Raw genomic sequence first — 17,922 nt, 5'->3', positions numbered from 1 at the left:
TTAAGACGCCACTTTTACGCACTTCACTAATTTCATCATTTTAAAGCTCACTTTAATAAATTTTTACTCTCCTTCAGACTCGAGGTAATGTTTGAGAGAACGATGTAATGGTGACTTGTGCTAGCAGACGACGTGTTCACTCGTGCTGTCAACTACAGGTATTTAGGGTGGGGGAACTACGTCTTCGTTGGCTGATAGACTCTTCATTTATATATACTGTATATATTAAACCTTTTAAAGTTATTTAATGAAACTTACAGTATTAAAAGTATATTTAATGGTTTTCTTGCACTAGAGGCCACAGCATACTGGTTTACACCAGCTTGCATAAGGGCAAATTTTTCTTTCATAAACCAAGGGGTGGTAGAAATTGGGTCCTTGCACATAAGTGAATCCACATATGTTGAGACCCAGGTGTATCTGTTGACCAAAAAATTGATTCAATCTATTTCATGAAAGTTTTGAACATTCGAAATATGAAATTTAAAAATATAAAATTTTCTTTATTTTTCAACATATTACTTATGAGTAAATAAGGAGAAATTACACAATCGGGCAGCTGGTTCAGTGAAAGTGTGTGTGGTGGTGTGAGTAATGAGTCTACTTCACATGAGTTTGAGGAGTAAGTAATGTGGAAATTGTAAGTGAATGAGTACACATTGAAAGCTTATTTAGAGACTTGATAACATTGAGATTTTGAGAATTATGAGCTAAGTTAGTGTTCAGATACTGAACAGTATTTGTAGAAACTAATAATACTGTATAAAGATACTGACACAAGTACATATACTATGGTTTATTACATGCTTTCCTTAGATACGTGTACATACTGGTATCCACTATGTAATTATTTTATGGAAGCCTTTTGGTCCCAAGGTTTTCAGTTGAGAGATACTTTACACTCTTTCAAGTCATAAATGCCTTTGGCTGCCTGTATTACCTGTTTGGGTCAGTGGACTCCTCTGGCAAATTTGTTGGACCACCTCTTACTGGGTAGTAAATTTTTTATTCTACATTTCCTTTTATCTGAATAATTATTATAAATAGCTGTTTAGAAGGTTTCTTTTATTTATCAATTGAAAACATAATTTGTTTTAGGGAGTCCAGGTGGTGTATAAATATACCTGTAAACTCAACGGAATGGACTGTAAGTACAGTGTTTACTGTACAGTATTCGTGTATAGTATAGAATTGTGTAATAATAAGTAATGACAGTAACTGTTTCCGAATAGTTATGTAACAGATTTATTCTAATAAGATTAAAAGTTTAATTTATTTATCACAATTCTGGAATTAAAAGCTCATGAGTTCAGTTGTAGATGATTTAAGGGAATAGCTTGAAAGTGGGCTACTGGTCCATTTGCGCACGGGCAATGTGAGCCACTTTCTGTGCACGCTGAATCACTTGTGGGCAACGGGTCTTGCGCATAAACCGACAGTCTTGGAAGAAACCTTCATTGCGAGGAAATCCATTGGAGCCGTCTGCATATGTCACGAGTCCTGTGGATACAATAATTTTAGAGTGTGGGGAGTTATTTTTGTTAGAAGTAACTTTGGGTATACAATACTGTACAGTACAGTATATAGAATCTCATAGGCATTATTATCACCATACACCTGATGATTCCATGCTGATGTGTTTGACTTGGTTATGAAGAGTAGTGTAAATCTTGAAAGTTTATTGGTTCTAGAATAGTCATCGCATTTACATGTAGGATCATACTAGGATGCTAATTTATATTTTGAAAAAAAAATTGAGCTTCAAAAGCCGACTTATAGGCCACAATATAGAAGGGTGGATCCAGGGGGTCCAGATCCCCCCTTTTCATCAGAAAATTCCAATACATGTACTGTACTTTTTCTTTAATGCGGTATTGTACTCAGGCATTTTTGTATAAGAAAAAGTATTTGGTACTGACTTCAGAATATCTCCTAATATCAAGTGCGCATGGCTTCAAAGTGTCCATGATCTTGATCAGATTTAAAAAATAAAATCGGGCGGGCGGGGCGGGCTTGCACTGGCCATGTTTCCACACCCACAACTTCTTGGACTCCCCTCTGATATTCCTGGATCTGCCCCTGATATATGGTACCTGTGATAAAAGAGAATTGAAAGGTAAATGCATTAGTTGTCAAATATATTTATTTGTGTCACCCCCTCCCCCCCCCCTCATTTACAGGTCTAGAAATCAATTGGTATTATGAAAATGGGTTCTATAGGCATGATGGCCCAAAGGGGGGGCAATGTAAATACATCACACTGAATACAAGGACTAACTTTTGGTATACAGGGATTTATTGTTTCTGGAACTACACTTGACTGGCTTCAGTTTTCCAACTACTGTGCTGTACTGTGTATATTATTACAGTCATTCACAGCTGGGTGAAGTGGGGGTGCCATGAACACACCCCATCACCTTTAGGGCAGGGATGAGCACTGTATCCACTCAGTCACCTCATCCCTTAGTCAACATGATAAGATACTCAACAATTTAATATTACATTTTTATCAGGGAAGATTTCTTACCATGACCCCATATGCGACCACCTCGGAACTCTCCCTCAAATCTCATGTTGTCGTTCCTCCAGAATATTCCATGGCCATGGAACCAACCCTGCATAAATTCACCTTCATACCTGTGGAAGGTGGCTTCTTAGTACATAATTACCAAATTTTAGTTTACAATATTGTACAGTAGTAAATTTCCTTATTTCTTTAACCTTTTTTTTATTTTACATACCGGGGTAAGCCAAAAAGTATCAAGACAGGCATCCAACCTAACCCAGCTAATATATGAACGTGTCTGAGGTTATTGCTTATTTTCTATTTCACTGGACCCTGGGGTCTTGATACTTTTTTAATTGGCTGTATGTACAGTATAAGAAATGTATATGAAGATTTTTTTTATCAAGGATGCTTGGAGAAAATACTACAGTCACTGAATGGGACGTGGGCAGCCTAGGGGTAGTACAGTAGAACCAGTACAAGGACCATGCCCATGGATTGGAAAAGACTGGGCCGAGAAAGTAATCGACAAAATGAAGAATTAGAAAGGCAGCTGGAAGCTCTAGGATAGTTGCAGAAATGCTGAAAACATAAGGCAATGTAAATGTGACAATGGTGACTGAATTGACTTGTACAATCATGATGGAATGTACTGTTCCAGATTACTGTTATCATGAATTCTTACAAGGGTAGAGATGCACTTGAACACAAGAACTACAGGGGCCTGAAGTTGCTAGATCAGGTCATGAAAGTTATAGAACAAATAACTGAGAAATTGATAAGGGAAAGAGTGGACATAAACGAAATGCAGCTTGGGTTTACGCCAAGTAGGGGGACTGCAGAGGCTTATTTATGGCCAGGCAGCTACAAGAGAAACAGGGAAGGAGAGAAAATCATCTTTCTTATTTGTAGACTTAGGCATTTGGCTGATTACCACATGAAGTAGTAAAGTGGGCATTGGGAAAGCTAAGAATCGGGGAGTACCTTGTTAGAGAGGTTTTGGCATTACAAGAGGGCTCAAAAACCCCTTGAGAGTAAATGGTGAGGAATTAGAGGTAAAATTAAGAGTCCACCAGGAGTCAAGTGCGGCGCTGCCCTACGAAGTGTTGAAGCTCGCCACCAACTTCATAAGCACCATTCATCACCGACACCTCACCATTCACCACAACAACCATCACTTTGACCACCCACTACCATAACCTCGGCCAACCACAACCTTGACCACAACCATAACCTTGACCACCCACAATCACTACCTTGACCACCCACAATCACTACCTTGACCACCCACAATCACTACCTTGGCCACCCACAACCACTTCCACACCCACTACCATAACCTTGACCACCCACTGCCATTACCACCAGACACCACCTCTCACTGCCACTACCATACCATCAGCAACACCACTCACTGCCATCTGCACCACCACTCACTGCCACTACCATCAGCACACCACTCCACTGCCACTACCATCTGCACCACTCACCACTACCATCTGCACCACTCTGCCACTACCATCTGCACCACCACTCACTGCCACTACCATCAGCAACACCACTCCTGCCACCATCAGCACCACTCACTGACACTACCATCACCAACACCATTCTGCCACTACCATCTGCACCATTCACTGCCACTACCATCTGCACCACCTGCCACTACCATCTGCACCACTCACTGCCACTACCATCTGCACCACCACTCCGCCACCACCATCTGCACCCTCCTGCCACTACCATCAGCAACACCCACTCACTGCCGCTACCATCAGCAACACCACTCACTGCCACTACCATCAGCAACACCACTCACTGCCACTACCATCACCACTCACTGCCACTACCATCAGCAACACCTCTCACTGCCACTACCATCAACACTCACTGCCACTACCATCAGCATCACTCACTGCCACTACCACCCACCTGGCACCATCAGGGAAGAAGATGACTCCTAACCCGTTAAAGAGGCCATTCTCAAAGGAACCGTCGTAGCGGGTGCCATCAAGGAGGGCGAGATGACCCATACCATGTTTCTGGCCCTTCTCGTTCCAGTCGCCGACGTAGTGTGTTCCGTCGTCATGTTTGTGGCTTCCGTACTTGACCACGCCTGGACGCATACCTAAGACACACCAAAACTGAGTAAAAGCTGCAACTAGTACGGGAGACAAGAAGAAACAAGTGACAATGGAAATTTAAAAGCACTGCAACAGAGCAACTAACAAGACTTCGTTTGGAAGGATATTGTAATTAACTAGGCAACTCGAGAGCTTTTATATACAGCAAACACAAACGATAAGATTTATTATTTTGATAGAATGGTTAATTACCGAGCTGTGAACCTGTGTTAGCATCCTGGGTATTATAATTTGACTAACCACACCGTACTGTGATCCTCACAAATAATAAAACAAATTATCCCTGTTAATTATCAGTTCAACTTGAAGTATAGTTGCGCCCAGTGTGTTGGATATAAAGCTGTTACCAGATACAGTGAAGCTCCTGGTCCGAAAATGCGCACGTAAGTCGAAGCAACCTACCCCAGTCACACCTCAACTAGAATGCAGGATTGACTGTAAAATGTGGAATGAGTGGGAAACGTCTGAGGTGCACTCAGGTGTTCTTAGTACAGGCAGACTGTCACCCTTGCTACATAGCTTCTCCAAGACAACCTTTTATGGCTCTGCCACCAGTGTTCAGTTTCGCTAATTAGACGTATGGGGCACTGGGTATGTTCAGCCTTGGAGGGCTGTAGCCACTTAGTCAACGAGAAGTACTATCCAGCCTCGGCAGTAGGGTAACTAAGGTTTACCAGAGAGGGGGTACACGTACTGACTACACAGAAAACAGGTGACGTGTAAGTAGTGGATTGCAAGAGTAACTAGCATAATTTGCACAGATTGGCTGCATTGAGGCTGAGACCTTATAAGATGGTAGTTCGGGTATCAGATTGTGCTGACCGCCGATAAAAGACTGGAAAAGTACCAGGGAGGCCAAAATATCATATTCGACTACAGAATTTTTAATATAGCCCGTTCACTATGGGCTTGTCTAATTTTAGAGTACACGATGAAGACCTGGATAAAATGTTACTGGCATAATGCCTTGTCAACAACACAATAAAATAACGTAAGTAAAAACAAATTAATTTGGTAAGCTTTAGGTTAGGTTAGTCTGGATAAGTTTGATAAAACTGTTAGACATGCTTCTCAAAGTCTCAGGAGTTATAGTACACCTCTAGACCTAGTGATCCGCATCTAAATACAGTATGTGCGTCACTATTTTGTTGATTATATAGAATGGCAATTTTTATAAACTAGGATTCCGCTTTTACCCGTGTTTAAAGTTTCTTTACATAAGATCAAACATTCTTATGTACAGTGAAAGAAAAAAGTCGCGTTACACTTACCGTTCATTATGTTCTGAAACTCATGACGAAGAATTTGGGTAATTCTTCGTCGTGGGTTTCAGAAAGTACAAGCTTGGCGCGGCTAGGGGGATGTAACACGACTTTTTCTTTGACTGTACATCTTCATACTGTACTCGCTAATTTGGCAAGTTGATACCGAGAAAAAAAATATTACCTGGCAGACTAAAGTACTTCACTTGGCTAAATAACTTACGGTTAGCCATGGTGTAGTGTTGAGAGATATGGGTCCACCTGGTAATGACCTCAGCCGACGAGAGACTGCCGCACACCACCCACACTTCACCTTAACCAGTGTCATAAGGCTTCCTCCACACTACTCACCTCTGTCTCCCTGGATATTTTACCCAGGTTGATGGTGGCCTCGTTAATTATATGAAACCCATTTACGCTTACAACTAGTAACCGTGGGTATCAATATTTCTCAAAAGTGGGAGGGGGGGGGGGGCATTTATTTTCACACCGCTGGCAATCACGGCGACAGGTGCGAGTTTGCAGTACAGCACACATGATCGGTAAAGCCTACAATATATGCATTATGCGCTTGTTATAATTATTGTAAAATGTAAATACTGTAGTCTCTCCTGGAATACCGCCAAATTTTAGTGTACATAATTCTATATAGTAATTAACATAAGAAAAAAATATCTCTCCATACAGCGTTCAACTTCCTGATAGAAAGTTCTATCTCATTATTTTCAATTACTGGACTAGTATAATTACTAACCATGCACGTGCTTAAAGACCTTAGCTGTTGGGCCTGTCAACAGCTTCCTGGTACTGTTGGTTAGATATTTTTCCGAGCACAAACAACGGTCTTTAAAAAAAACACACCAAACCTAGTCTAATTGTAAATGTAAATCTCAAAATCTTAAATATATACGTATATAATTAACATCGGTACAATCTTGTGTCATATACTGTATTTAATTCTAATGATTATTGTTGAAGTTCCGTATCCTAGGAAAAGTGAAGACCTCCTGTCGAGTTTTGTGAACATAGTAATCTTGTTAACGCGGGGTCAGTTAAGTCTGTGACCAGTCTGAATAAGCTACCTTATAAATACGTAGCCAAATTTTAGCAAGGTAGGTACATTTTTTGCAAGATTAACTAGATTCTTTCCTACGTGTATTAAATCTGAGCAAGTTGTCTAAAACAGGTAAGTAAATGGTTTACTGTGAACTTTAATTATCTGTGGTACTTATTGTTTCAAGCTTACTGTAATTCACAATATCATTAGGTAATACTGCCAATTTCTTTGCTGTGAGATGTGATGCTGTTTACTGTAAGGTATAAATTGTAGTGGGGGTTGCTGTGAGATAAAGGTCAGCAATGGTGTGCAGACGGCTGCTGTACGGCTTCTTTGAGACGTGACTGTTGTATACATTGACTGACACGAGGGTGCTTCTATAGCGTGCGGTTTACAAAATATTTAGGTAAGTTTAGGTTAGGTTAGGTTAGGTTAGGTTAGGTTAGGTTAGACTAAACATATCCTTGTAGACCGCACGCTATAGTAGCGCCGACATGAGTTAGGAATGTGGACACTGATTTCGCCTCTTATCGTAAGGGTTGCTGATTTGCATTTAGGATATGCCTACACTTTAAAGTTGGAAATGTAAACGATCGAGTACAGTGCCGACTACATTGCTTCCTAGTATACCGAACAAACGTTTTGTAGTGTCATTAGCTACCCGATGATTGTGATAAATACAAATGGAAGCTGCATCGTGGTTAACATATGACACGGCAAAATGATAACCAAAACACTAACTTAAATCAAATTATCCCTTTTTTTATATTTGCATTATTTAAGATATCATATGACGCATGATGACAGTGGTGTATGAAGTTGACCCTCGAGAGTCTTCGTTTATATCCAAGACCTCTGTGACGGTGCAGCAGGTAAACATTTATCATCATTATCCTTGTCCAGCTGGTCTAGTCTGGTGGGAGTCATCAGTGATTACTGGTACAGTATTACGTTACAAGAACTGGTAACATCAATTTATTAGATAATTGAATGTTTAGAACGCCAATTTTCAAATACTGTACAGGTATCCCCCTATTTATGATAGGGTTGCATTCCTGAAAACCTTAACATATCTGAATTAACGCAAATTGCAAGCCTTTTAACATGGGTTTCAATGGGATATGCTCCTGGCCTGTCCAACGCAGACATGTAACGTAATATAAATGATCCTACACTAATTAAATATAGTAAATAAAAAACTAACCACTACAATAATAACAAGTCTGCCACTTAACAGTGTCTAACTTCGTCTCCAGAGACAGTCTATCTCAAAGCCTTGCCTCTCCCGGTGGTGGAAGAGTTGGTAGGATGCTTGCTAGCCATTTACAAAGTTACAGAGTTAGGTTAATATTCGTTTTATGGTTGTGGCAAGATTCTAGGTTAGGTAGGTTTGGTTGTTTAGGATAACTTAATTAGTAACACTGTACAGACCCCTTCACCAGTGCACTTACAGGTGCTCGTCATATCAATATTCCACATATCATGATTTTTGAGATTTTTTTTAATATTGTTTCAATTGGATTCAGTAGTATGAGTTTCCTTCTGTCGAATGCAAACAGACACAGGGCTGCCACACTGCACAAAACCTGATGACCCCCTGTAAATGCACTACTGAAGGGAACTGTACATGTTTGATATATTTTAGGTTTGGTTAGGTTAGGTTTCAACAGTGATTTGGAAGTTGAATTCTCATAACAAAAAGGAGCCACAGCCATTAAATGAATATTTACCCGGAATGTGAACAATAATGTTTTACTCTCAACATTAACAGTGATCACAAGGGTATGCAACGATTGATGACAATAACGTTTGTTACATGAGTGAGGCCAAATACGACCATGTTAAAACAAAGTGCGGGAGTTTAGTTCGCATGGTAGTTATGAGGTGGTTCAGATAATAACTATCATTATGTGTGGACTTTGCCTCACGTAAGTAATGAGAGGGTGTTAAAACCTAATTAACATTAATGTGGATTATGGCAGGATACAGTACTGTACTTGTATTTTACCAAGACCAGCAGTGTATGCAGTGCTTTTACTGTTATATTCATGGTGCTGTCTTCACCTACATTGACAGTCAGCTAGAATTTGGCATTGACATCCACGATAAAATCATTAAAAATTATATCAGAATGTTTTATATATATATATGATTCATATGAATAATTTATTAAGAGCATTCTTTGTGAATTTTATTTATTCATTTCTTCATGTATACAGTACTCTAGTGGACAGTTGCACCCTGTTTCATAATTATTTACATATACATAATTATATACATGTACAGTACTCACATTTCATATCATAAATTAATATCTTTAAAGAAATATGCCTGATCGGCGACGTCAGCGTCAACAGCGGGTTCGTCATGATGCTGGTGGTAAGTGATTAGATTTTCTGTTATTTATTATGAAGGCAAAGTAACGAGTTTCTCTTTATATTATTAAATATACAAGTAAATGCAAAAAATTTATAAATATTTATAGTTCATCATTGTAACCATAAAAATATTATACAGTACATATACTGTACTGAGGTTGATCTACGTACAATTTTCAAGGTACAATCCATGTACTGTAAAGTAATCCTGTAAATTTATTAATGTGTTATGTACAGTACCTGGAGAACAGCTTGTTCATTGATTCATATAAATTGAAGTTAATTATTGTAGCTTGTAGGAAAAATAGGGATGTATTCCTTGACTTTTAAACAATGTAATTTCACCTTCCCAATATACTGTAGCTGTTTAATTTTTATATCCACAAGTAAATCAATGTTTAATGTGTAGTGTACAGGTCACAGACAGATCCAGGATATTATGAGGGGGGATTTAGGGTGAATGGAAATAAGGGCATAAGAAAAAAATAACGGAAAAAAGTCAGTTGTGACTAGGAAAGCATTCACATTTCTTTTAAATACCATTAACATGTATAAACACAGAGCAGTTTAAAGTGGTTGTTAACTTCCAATGCATACATGGTCTCCACAGATTAACAGCACTATATACATTATCAAGCTCTACAGTATAGATATTTTAAAAAATCACATCTTATTAAATACTTTAAACATAAAATAACAAAACAAAGGTTGTTGTCATACTGCCCCGACAGCAACCACTGAAACTGTTCACACATTCCTACCATAACTTATTTTTACAAGTAATATGCTCAGTATACATGAACCCTTTGTAGCAGAATTTTGAACCACACTTATTATCTGTTAATATTTTCATTGGCAGTGAACTTTAATAATATTTATGGACATAATCTCATAAAGACCATACACAAGGAATACACGTTTCCTCTGTGAACTCAACATCATGATGGTCTTGGCCAGCCAGGCACAACTGCCAGTTATTGGCAGTTGCCTTGACAATGACATTGTAATTCTCACATTCAAAGTAATTATTAAAGTTATCAACTTACTGCAGTTCAGTGGCGTATTGAAGGAGGTGGGAGGGGGTCTTTTGGTCATGTTAGGAATCAAAACTTTATAATAATAATGCCATATTTCTGTCCTGTTACTGTTTATGCAACTACTGTACTGTATGAGAAATCACATGCTGCTCAATAACCAGCCCTAAAAATTTCCAACTTCAGTAGAAAATAGCCAATAAACTGCCGGAGCGTCCCGGCATAAAACCGTGCTGGCATTCCATTACTAGGTGTTTTGTAGTATGTGTTCCGTCATTGCATCTCTAGTACTTTACATACTATGCTGGTCAAGCTTACAGGCCTATAATTTATGTGCAATGGTGATCTCCCTGTTTGAATATAGGACTCACATATGCCATTTTCCAGTCACTGGGGATATTTTCCTTTCAACTAATAGAAAGGTATCGATTGTACAATTGAGTTAATACAAATCAAATGGTATTTCATCTGAGTGTCCTTAAGATTTTCCTGTAAAACAATGCCTGCACATGATATTCAACATGCATTATATAGCACATAAATAGTTATGCATATTACAAGCTGTATGTATGTCTTTTTACCAGGTAGCCAGAACTCTGTGCGTGCCAGTAACAGGGAGCCAGAGAGTGAGAGCACCCAACCTGTTAAGCCTCAAAGACCAGCAGGAAGTGGTGTTGCATATGCTGAACCAAAAGAGTACGAGTCTGGTAAGTCTTAAATTACCGTCTTCTAGCTGGTATCCTTCACTGGGCAGCTCTCCTAATACTGGACAACTTGCAGGAGTCCCTTGAGTTCTCAAACAGGTCCTCCAAATGTCAGCCTAGGGTATCTGTTAATTTTTCCAGTTATTTAAGTACTATTTTCCGTTTTTTGTTTATTTATTAAATTTATCCAACAAGTAATCAGAGTTGATCTTTAGGGTTTTTCAAGAATTAACTTGATAATCCATTTCACCAAGATATTGCTTACATGTTCAGTGGTTTAGAAATGTTCTTCATTTTGCAGTAACCATCATGCCAGATAAAGAAGTGGTTGAGCCTGAAACATATCATCGAAGGGAGGTTTTAAGTAATTGGTCGCGATACGAGGAAATACCATCCGATGAACCTGAATTGGGGGAAGACTACCTTTTGGGTGAAGACTTTTCACAAATTTTGGAACAACAAGGTAATATTTGGATACTTTTTGTTCTGTTTATCTTAATAGTGACATCTCTGTTTATATCTACTGTGATCACCCTCCTACCTATGTGTCTATATACCTCCGCATCAAGCTTTTAATCAGACAGCATTTGATCTTTATGTAAGTCTCAAAGAAATGACAATAAATCCATTTATAGTCAGCTTGGGTTGAGTGAGACACAGTAAATAAAGACTTCCTTATTTATTTGAATGCACTGTAATTTCTCACCGTGCTCACTAAATTATGAAACTGTGACCTTTTCCTCATCCACTTTTAACTACAATACTGTACTGTATACTGTAACATCAAAACTTAAATGCATTAACTTTTATCCCACATGAATATTGTGTGAATACTGTATATAGTTCAACCCCTAACTTTTTGCATGAAAATTTTATCATAAAAACTTGAACTGTACTCGAGTACTGTATATACTGTAGTGTATGTCATATGAAAAGTTGTGGGGTTGTTCCGATAAGCAGAACAGTAAGTTAAACAAAACAATGCATCTCAGTATGTGGGATAATAGGAGGTAAGAAGGTGAGCTGAGCTGTGGGAAAATAGATAATAATTAATATTTTTTTATGAATACTGTACTGTACCAAGACTGAAGTTTGAGCAAATAATTTTAAAGGAGCATTTTCATAAAAAAAAATGTTCTGATGAAGGAAGTATAACTGAATGAAAATAATACAATTCATAAAATTATTTTGAGAGAATTTACAACAAAGGTTACATATAGCAACTGAAAATATAGTTTTGTTACCAATAATGTTTTAAAATAGACAATTTCTTCAAGTACAGTACTGTAATAAGAAGGGGTTCAAGGATATGAATATTTTCTGTTTTACCTTTTATTGCATTGAATTACTGTACATTCCTGTCTGTAATAGTAAATAATTTTTAATGACAATCATTTCCTCTATAGCCAATTCTGGAGGAGGGCACTTCCGATTGAAAGGAGAGTCTCAATGGAATGAAACAGAGACCGGCATCCTCGCCTCACATGGACTAGGAGCCCTGCACGTGGCAGACCTTGTGGCCTCTATCAACACTGTTCCTCTTTATACACAGCTCAATATACCAGAGGAAGTGCTGCCAGTAAGTTTTGTCATTAACATCTCTTTTTCTTTTTACATTTCTCCAGCTCAATTTAAAATTTTGTCGAGGTATAATGGATGCTATTTTAAAACATTCTGTATACGTACTGGATGAGAAAGGAGTAATTTTCCATTGGTCTTTTTAATTTAAAAGCTCTCATTAAGTGAATACTGTACTTTTGATCCATTATCCATAATTTGAGAATTAGCCTGTTACTTATGGCTCTTATATTTTTAGCTAGGTATTATTCTGTATACTGTACTGCATTGAGTGTTGTTTGATTATTTGAGCTATGAACAGTTTCTCAAAGTTATTTCAGTATTGGTACATTCTTGGTGAATATAGAGTAGTTTGTCCTAAATAAAATTTATGCCTCATATTTAAATGGAAATAAATAAGACACAACGAGGAAACACATTTATAAATTCCAATTGTGGCTGGCTGAATGAGAGAGGGTTTGGTCCAGTCAGCACTAATGCACCTTGTTTCTTACTACTATACCTGTTTGGTTTCCTCTCTTCATCTCCCACTAAATTCACATGCTTCATGATTTAGACATTCTTATTTTTTGATTCACAAAAGAAGAGGCAGTCCTTACGACATACACCCTTATTATATGTAATTTTGTATTTTAAGAGTTTATTAATTAATGAAAAATTTTCAGTGTGTGTTACATATTTTTGCGGATACACATTTTTCTGTCATGCAGTTACTTTGGGCTACACTACTTTGTTATAATCTGTGCTAATCCACCAAATTGAGTTTACTGTGCAGTTACAAAACAGTACCCTTGGCTTTTGCCAGCCTTGGGCATCAGGTCAGGGACCTGTCCTCTGTATAAAGTGGCTTTTGTTGTGGATAATTTATATCCTGTGCTTTGTGGATTAAACCTTTCAAGTGTAGAAAATGGCCATAAAATGATGATGATGACGATAATGATGATTTGTTATACAAATGAAAACCCCAAAGTTACAAAAATATATATATATTTTTTTGTGTGTCATCGGAAGATGCTGAGATGCTGATACAGTACAAGCATCTGAGAGTGATTTCCTTTTTTGGTTGGTCATTGGTTTGGTTGTATGTATTTAGGAGGTAATTATGGAAGCTTCACCCATGCCCAACCCTCTCTCTTCTCAAAGAGAGGAGATACAGCAGGCTTCTGTGCTATTATCCTTCCCTTTGTAAGAGGGATGTGTTAGAAGTCTCTGGAGTGAGTTAAACAGTACAGTGAACATCTAATTTTTTTGTGTGTGTGTGTTTTAAGTTACACTATTTGTGATGACTTTTCATTTGAGTACAGTATACATTTAGTGGCGTTTTGTATTCATCTATTGAGTTATTATGCCATCTTTATTTAGATTGGTTAGTTTTAATTGGATAAGATGTTTGAAAATCAGCCACCAGGAACACAGCCTCCATTTATAACACACTCCATGGGAGAAACACTTTCTCATTCTGAATTTTTGCATTGTACACCATTTCTGTAGAACACATCCCATTGGTATAGTGAGGACTGCCTGTTTAGACTTCTTGATTTCAATAATAGCCAAACCAACAAAGATAATTTGTCTAAATTTTTTAAAAGGCACCATTTCAATTTCAACACTGCAAAGTATGGAGATTTGTAAGAGTTATGCTACATTTAGCTTGGTTAGATACTTTTGTGATATATTGATATATGAACTGCATTGTAATCAGTTCTCTTAATGGTAATGTTAAAAAAAAAAATGGTATACAGTTGTAGTTTACAACTAATGCAAATTTTCCTTCCAGATGTCTGTAGTCGAGTTTTACTTTCAATTAGCTGAAGATAATAGGAAACTCTACCAACCTAGCAATAACTACAATGAATGTTCTGATGTGAATGATAAGATCATCGAGAGTTTGAAGATAAGTGACAATGAACCTCTAAACTTGACTACTGAGGAACCTGAGACTAATCAGAACATTAAGAATGCAGTCGATGTTGCATTGTCACTGACTAGTGCCTTTGCCCCAGAACCTGAGGATGTTGATCTGGACACACTTTTACACGATCCAAGTGTAGAAAACCAGCCCAGTCCCATCCGGCAACTTAGTCCAGAAAAGCAGCCCAGCCCAGCACGGCAGCCTAGCCCTGTTAAGGCACCCACACCACTTAGGCAGCCAAGCCCTGTTAAGGAGCCCAGTCCAGTCAAGGAAATGCCAAGTAAATCCAAGAAACCCTTAGATGTCAAGGAAGTTAAGCAACCCACTCCAGTGCCTAAAGAGAAGTCAAATAATAAAAGAGAAAAATCAAAAGAAAAAAGTCCAGCAAGCTTTGACTTTGGTCTTTCAAAGAAAGAGAGCAGTGATAGTAAACCTCCAGCAGAATTCAACTTTGGTCTTCCTAAAGTAGATGTTGCAGCAAAACCAAAATCCAACAAAGTAACCAAGAATGTAAAAGACAATGTAGATGTTTTAAATTCTATGCAGGCAACAGAAAAAACTGAAGACATACCTGAAGGTCCGATCATAGACTTAGATGCACCGGTGGAGGAGAGTAAACCTGTTTTGTTAATAAGTAAGACTGAAGCAGACGACCTGGAAGATTGGCTTGACTCTATGTTGGATGATTAAAAGTGAAAAGAAACCCAGAAGTTAACATTGTTAAGTAACAGTATTACAACTGAAAATTACATACATATAGCTATTGTTCCCAGCTTAACTATCATGATGCATTTTTTTTTCTATAAGAAATTAAAAAACTTTTAAAATATTTGTGTTGCTAGCTTTGGGTTCTGTTAAAAAATATATTTCAGAAATGATATAGCACTTTCTTTTCTAATCATTTATTATTGTATTGTAATCTTGAAAAGGTGTTCATTTTCCTGTGTCTTTCTCAGCCAAGCCACATGTCACGTGTTTTCCCTGGTCTCGGCATCATCTGATTGACTTTTGGGGATTCCATAAACATTATTATTTGTGTTCTTAGAATGGTCCTGAAGATCCATCATTCCTCTGTCATTATAACATTAAGCTGCTTCAAACTCCCCTGGAAGTTACCTAACTTTTATATAACCTCATCTATCCCTTCAGCATGAAATGTCAGAATATATCAAGATTATCTGAATTAGAAAAAAAAAAAAAAAAACTTGTAGATCCAAAAACTTTCACATTACTTCGGTATCAGAGTTACTGAAGACCAGTTTATCAAAGTTTTACTGAACTCTGTTAATGTAGAATTATATTCTAATTGTGAAAAAGACATCATGATGTGTAACTGTGAGCTTGCTTTAGCTATACTGTATCTGTAGTGTACTCCATCATGATACTCAATAATAACTTGTTAATTGTCTCTTACTGGTAATGAGAAGACATCCAGAAGTTCTGTGTGTCGGTCAGTCTGAGTTGTGAACACGATACAGGTATTTCAAGAATAAATGGAGCTAGAGTCTCAGTCTTAGCTGCCATTTTGCCTTGTATGGACTTCTCAGCTGGGTTTATCATCAGTCATGGTTGCAAGAGATGTACTGTACTGTATATTTGTTGGATCCTGTTTGTTAGTTACTAAAACACCAGGAAATGTGAATGTGAATCAGCTTTTTATAGGTTACAACAAATATATAATGTACTGTATACAGGTATACTTTATATTCTCTTGACGGTTATTGAAATTATTGATTTAAATCCAAGCTAGAATCATATTCCTCAGCACTGGTTGATTGAATGTCATGATGTATTTTTATGTTTGGTTAATGTGCCTCTTATATAAAATAAATAAATGGGTGTTTAGGGTTACCATACAAGACTTATATTACGTCATGTGTGTGTGTATGCCTGTTATAAACCAAGCCTAAATACGTGAGACATACAGTACAGTACAGAACTAAAATATGTACAGTACAGTACTGTAATTGATAATTTAATACAGAGCTTGTAACCATATACAGTATTATAATATGGTACTGTGGTGTACTATGATATTTATTGGGTATGAGCAAGGTTCTCCATGGCTTCAGAATCAAGGTAGTTCTGACAACTTCCTTTATATGTTTGTTTCATATACAGTACTGTACTGTACTTGTTATTTTGTCTTAAATAAAAGTACAATACAGTATTTCTATTACTCCATTCTTTAGTCAGTTAACCTGTTGTTTAATTCCATTTGATTCATAACATACTTGTATGAATGAATATACTGTAGATTAAAGATATGGAACTGGTATAAAGCTCATACAGTTTATGAAATAACTTTAAAGTCATAATAGGACAGACTAAAAACATTTTCACTTGTAGAACCTATTGAAGACAGTTAATGGATGATAGAACCAACTCAAGACATTCAACAACTTAAAACTAATGTTGGTCAACTAGAACAAAATGAATGACTGGAGCACTTATTTTGATGAGGACCTTTTAATATTCAAGTCAGTAACTGTTTTCAGTATTGTGTGTAACCATGAGAGACCCACCCAGGTAGTGCCCCAGGAAGAGCCTCGGCGAGATTAAACATAAGGTAAGAAGAAATATAAACACACGATGAAACAATGTCTCAAAGACATAAGAGTTGAGTTCCCCTGACGTAGATGGTGGACATGACACTTTCCCCAAGTGCTTGTTAGAACCATTTTCTTTGGTTTCACAGACTGTAACTATAAAATCATTAATGTACCGTACTGTACTGCATTATTATACATAAGTGCGTTAATGGCTTCTAATCATTGTGTACACTGAAACTTTTCATTAAAAACGTGTTTTGCAGCATTTTATAAGATGTTAAGGGGTTTTACGGAAGTTCTTTTTTATGAACGTGTTATAATACTTAATGGGAATCTATGGGAAAAATAAACTTAATTTAGACATTTTTATTTACAAAAGGTTTTAAGGAATGGAACCTTTTTGTAAATTGGTGTTTGTCTGTAACCTTGACACCAAAGGGTAGAACAAGAATGGATTATGATTTTAGAGTTTCATATCTTGGGTAGAATAATGTTGGGAATCCAGTAATGGTGTTAGTTTTCATCCACCATGGTTCTTTAACTGGAAAATTTATATATATATATATATATATATATATATATATATATATATATATATATATATATATATATATATATATATATATATATATATATATATATATATATATATATATATATATATATATATATATATATATATATATATATATATATATATATATTTTTTTTTTTTTTTTTTTTTTCTAATTACCTTTTGTTAGATTACAGAAGTATTTAGCCCAAGAAACATCATAGCAATTATGTATAACTAGT

The 17,922-nt window shown here is 36.9% G+C and overlaps 2 protein-coding genes across 2 annotated transcripts; one reads left to right on the top strand and one right to left on the bottom strand.

Moving 5' to 3' along the window:
- Positions 1-260: 260 nt before the first annotated feature.
- LOC121865401 (MORN repeat-containing protein 4 homolog) lies at positions 261-6,223 on the bottom strand. The gene is made up of 4 exons (XM_042364755.1): positions 6,136-6,223; positions 4,439-4,634; positions 2,528-2,637; positions 261-1,500 (listed from the first exon to the last, which is right to left on the bottom strand). The coding sequence occupies exons 1-4, from the start codon at positions 6,143-6,145 to the stop codon at positions 1,349-1,351; spliced, it is 468 nt and encodes a 155-aa protein (XP_042220689.1). The 5' UTR covers positions 6,146-6,223; the 3' UTR covers positions 261-1,348.
- Positions 6,224-7,812: 1,589 nt separating this feature from the next.
- On the top strand, positions 7,813-16,742 carry LOC121865400 (cell death regulator Aven-like). Its single transcript, XM_042364753.1, has 6 exons — positions 7,813-7,908; positions 9,293-9,348; positions 10,966-11,088; positions 11,387-11,548; positions 12,492-12,664; positions 14,441-16,742. The coding sequence occupies exons 2-6, from the start codon at positions 9,297-9,299 to the stop codon at positions 15,263-15,265; spliced, it is 1,335 nt and encodes a 444-aa protein (XP_042220687.1). The 5' UTR covers positions 7,813-7,908; positions 9,293-9,296; the 3' UTR covers positions 15,266-16,742.
- Positions 16,743-17,922: the final 1,180 nt, after the last annotated feature.

Source organism: Homarus americanus, unplaced genomic scaffold, assembly GCF_018991925.1.
Source record: "Homarus americanus isolate GMGI-L3 unplaced genomic scaffold, GMGI_Hamer_2.0 scaffold25483, whole genome shotgun sequence".
NCBI lineage: Eukaryota > Metazoa > Arthropoda > Malacostraca > Decapoda > Nephropidae > Homarus > Homarus americanus.
Note: the sequence above shows the minus strand (reverse complement) of the source record. Positions and strands in the feature narration are given on the sequence as shown.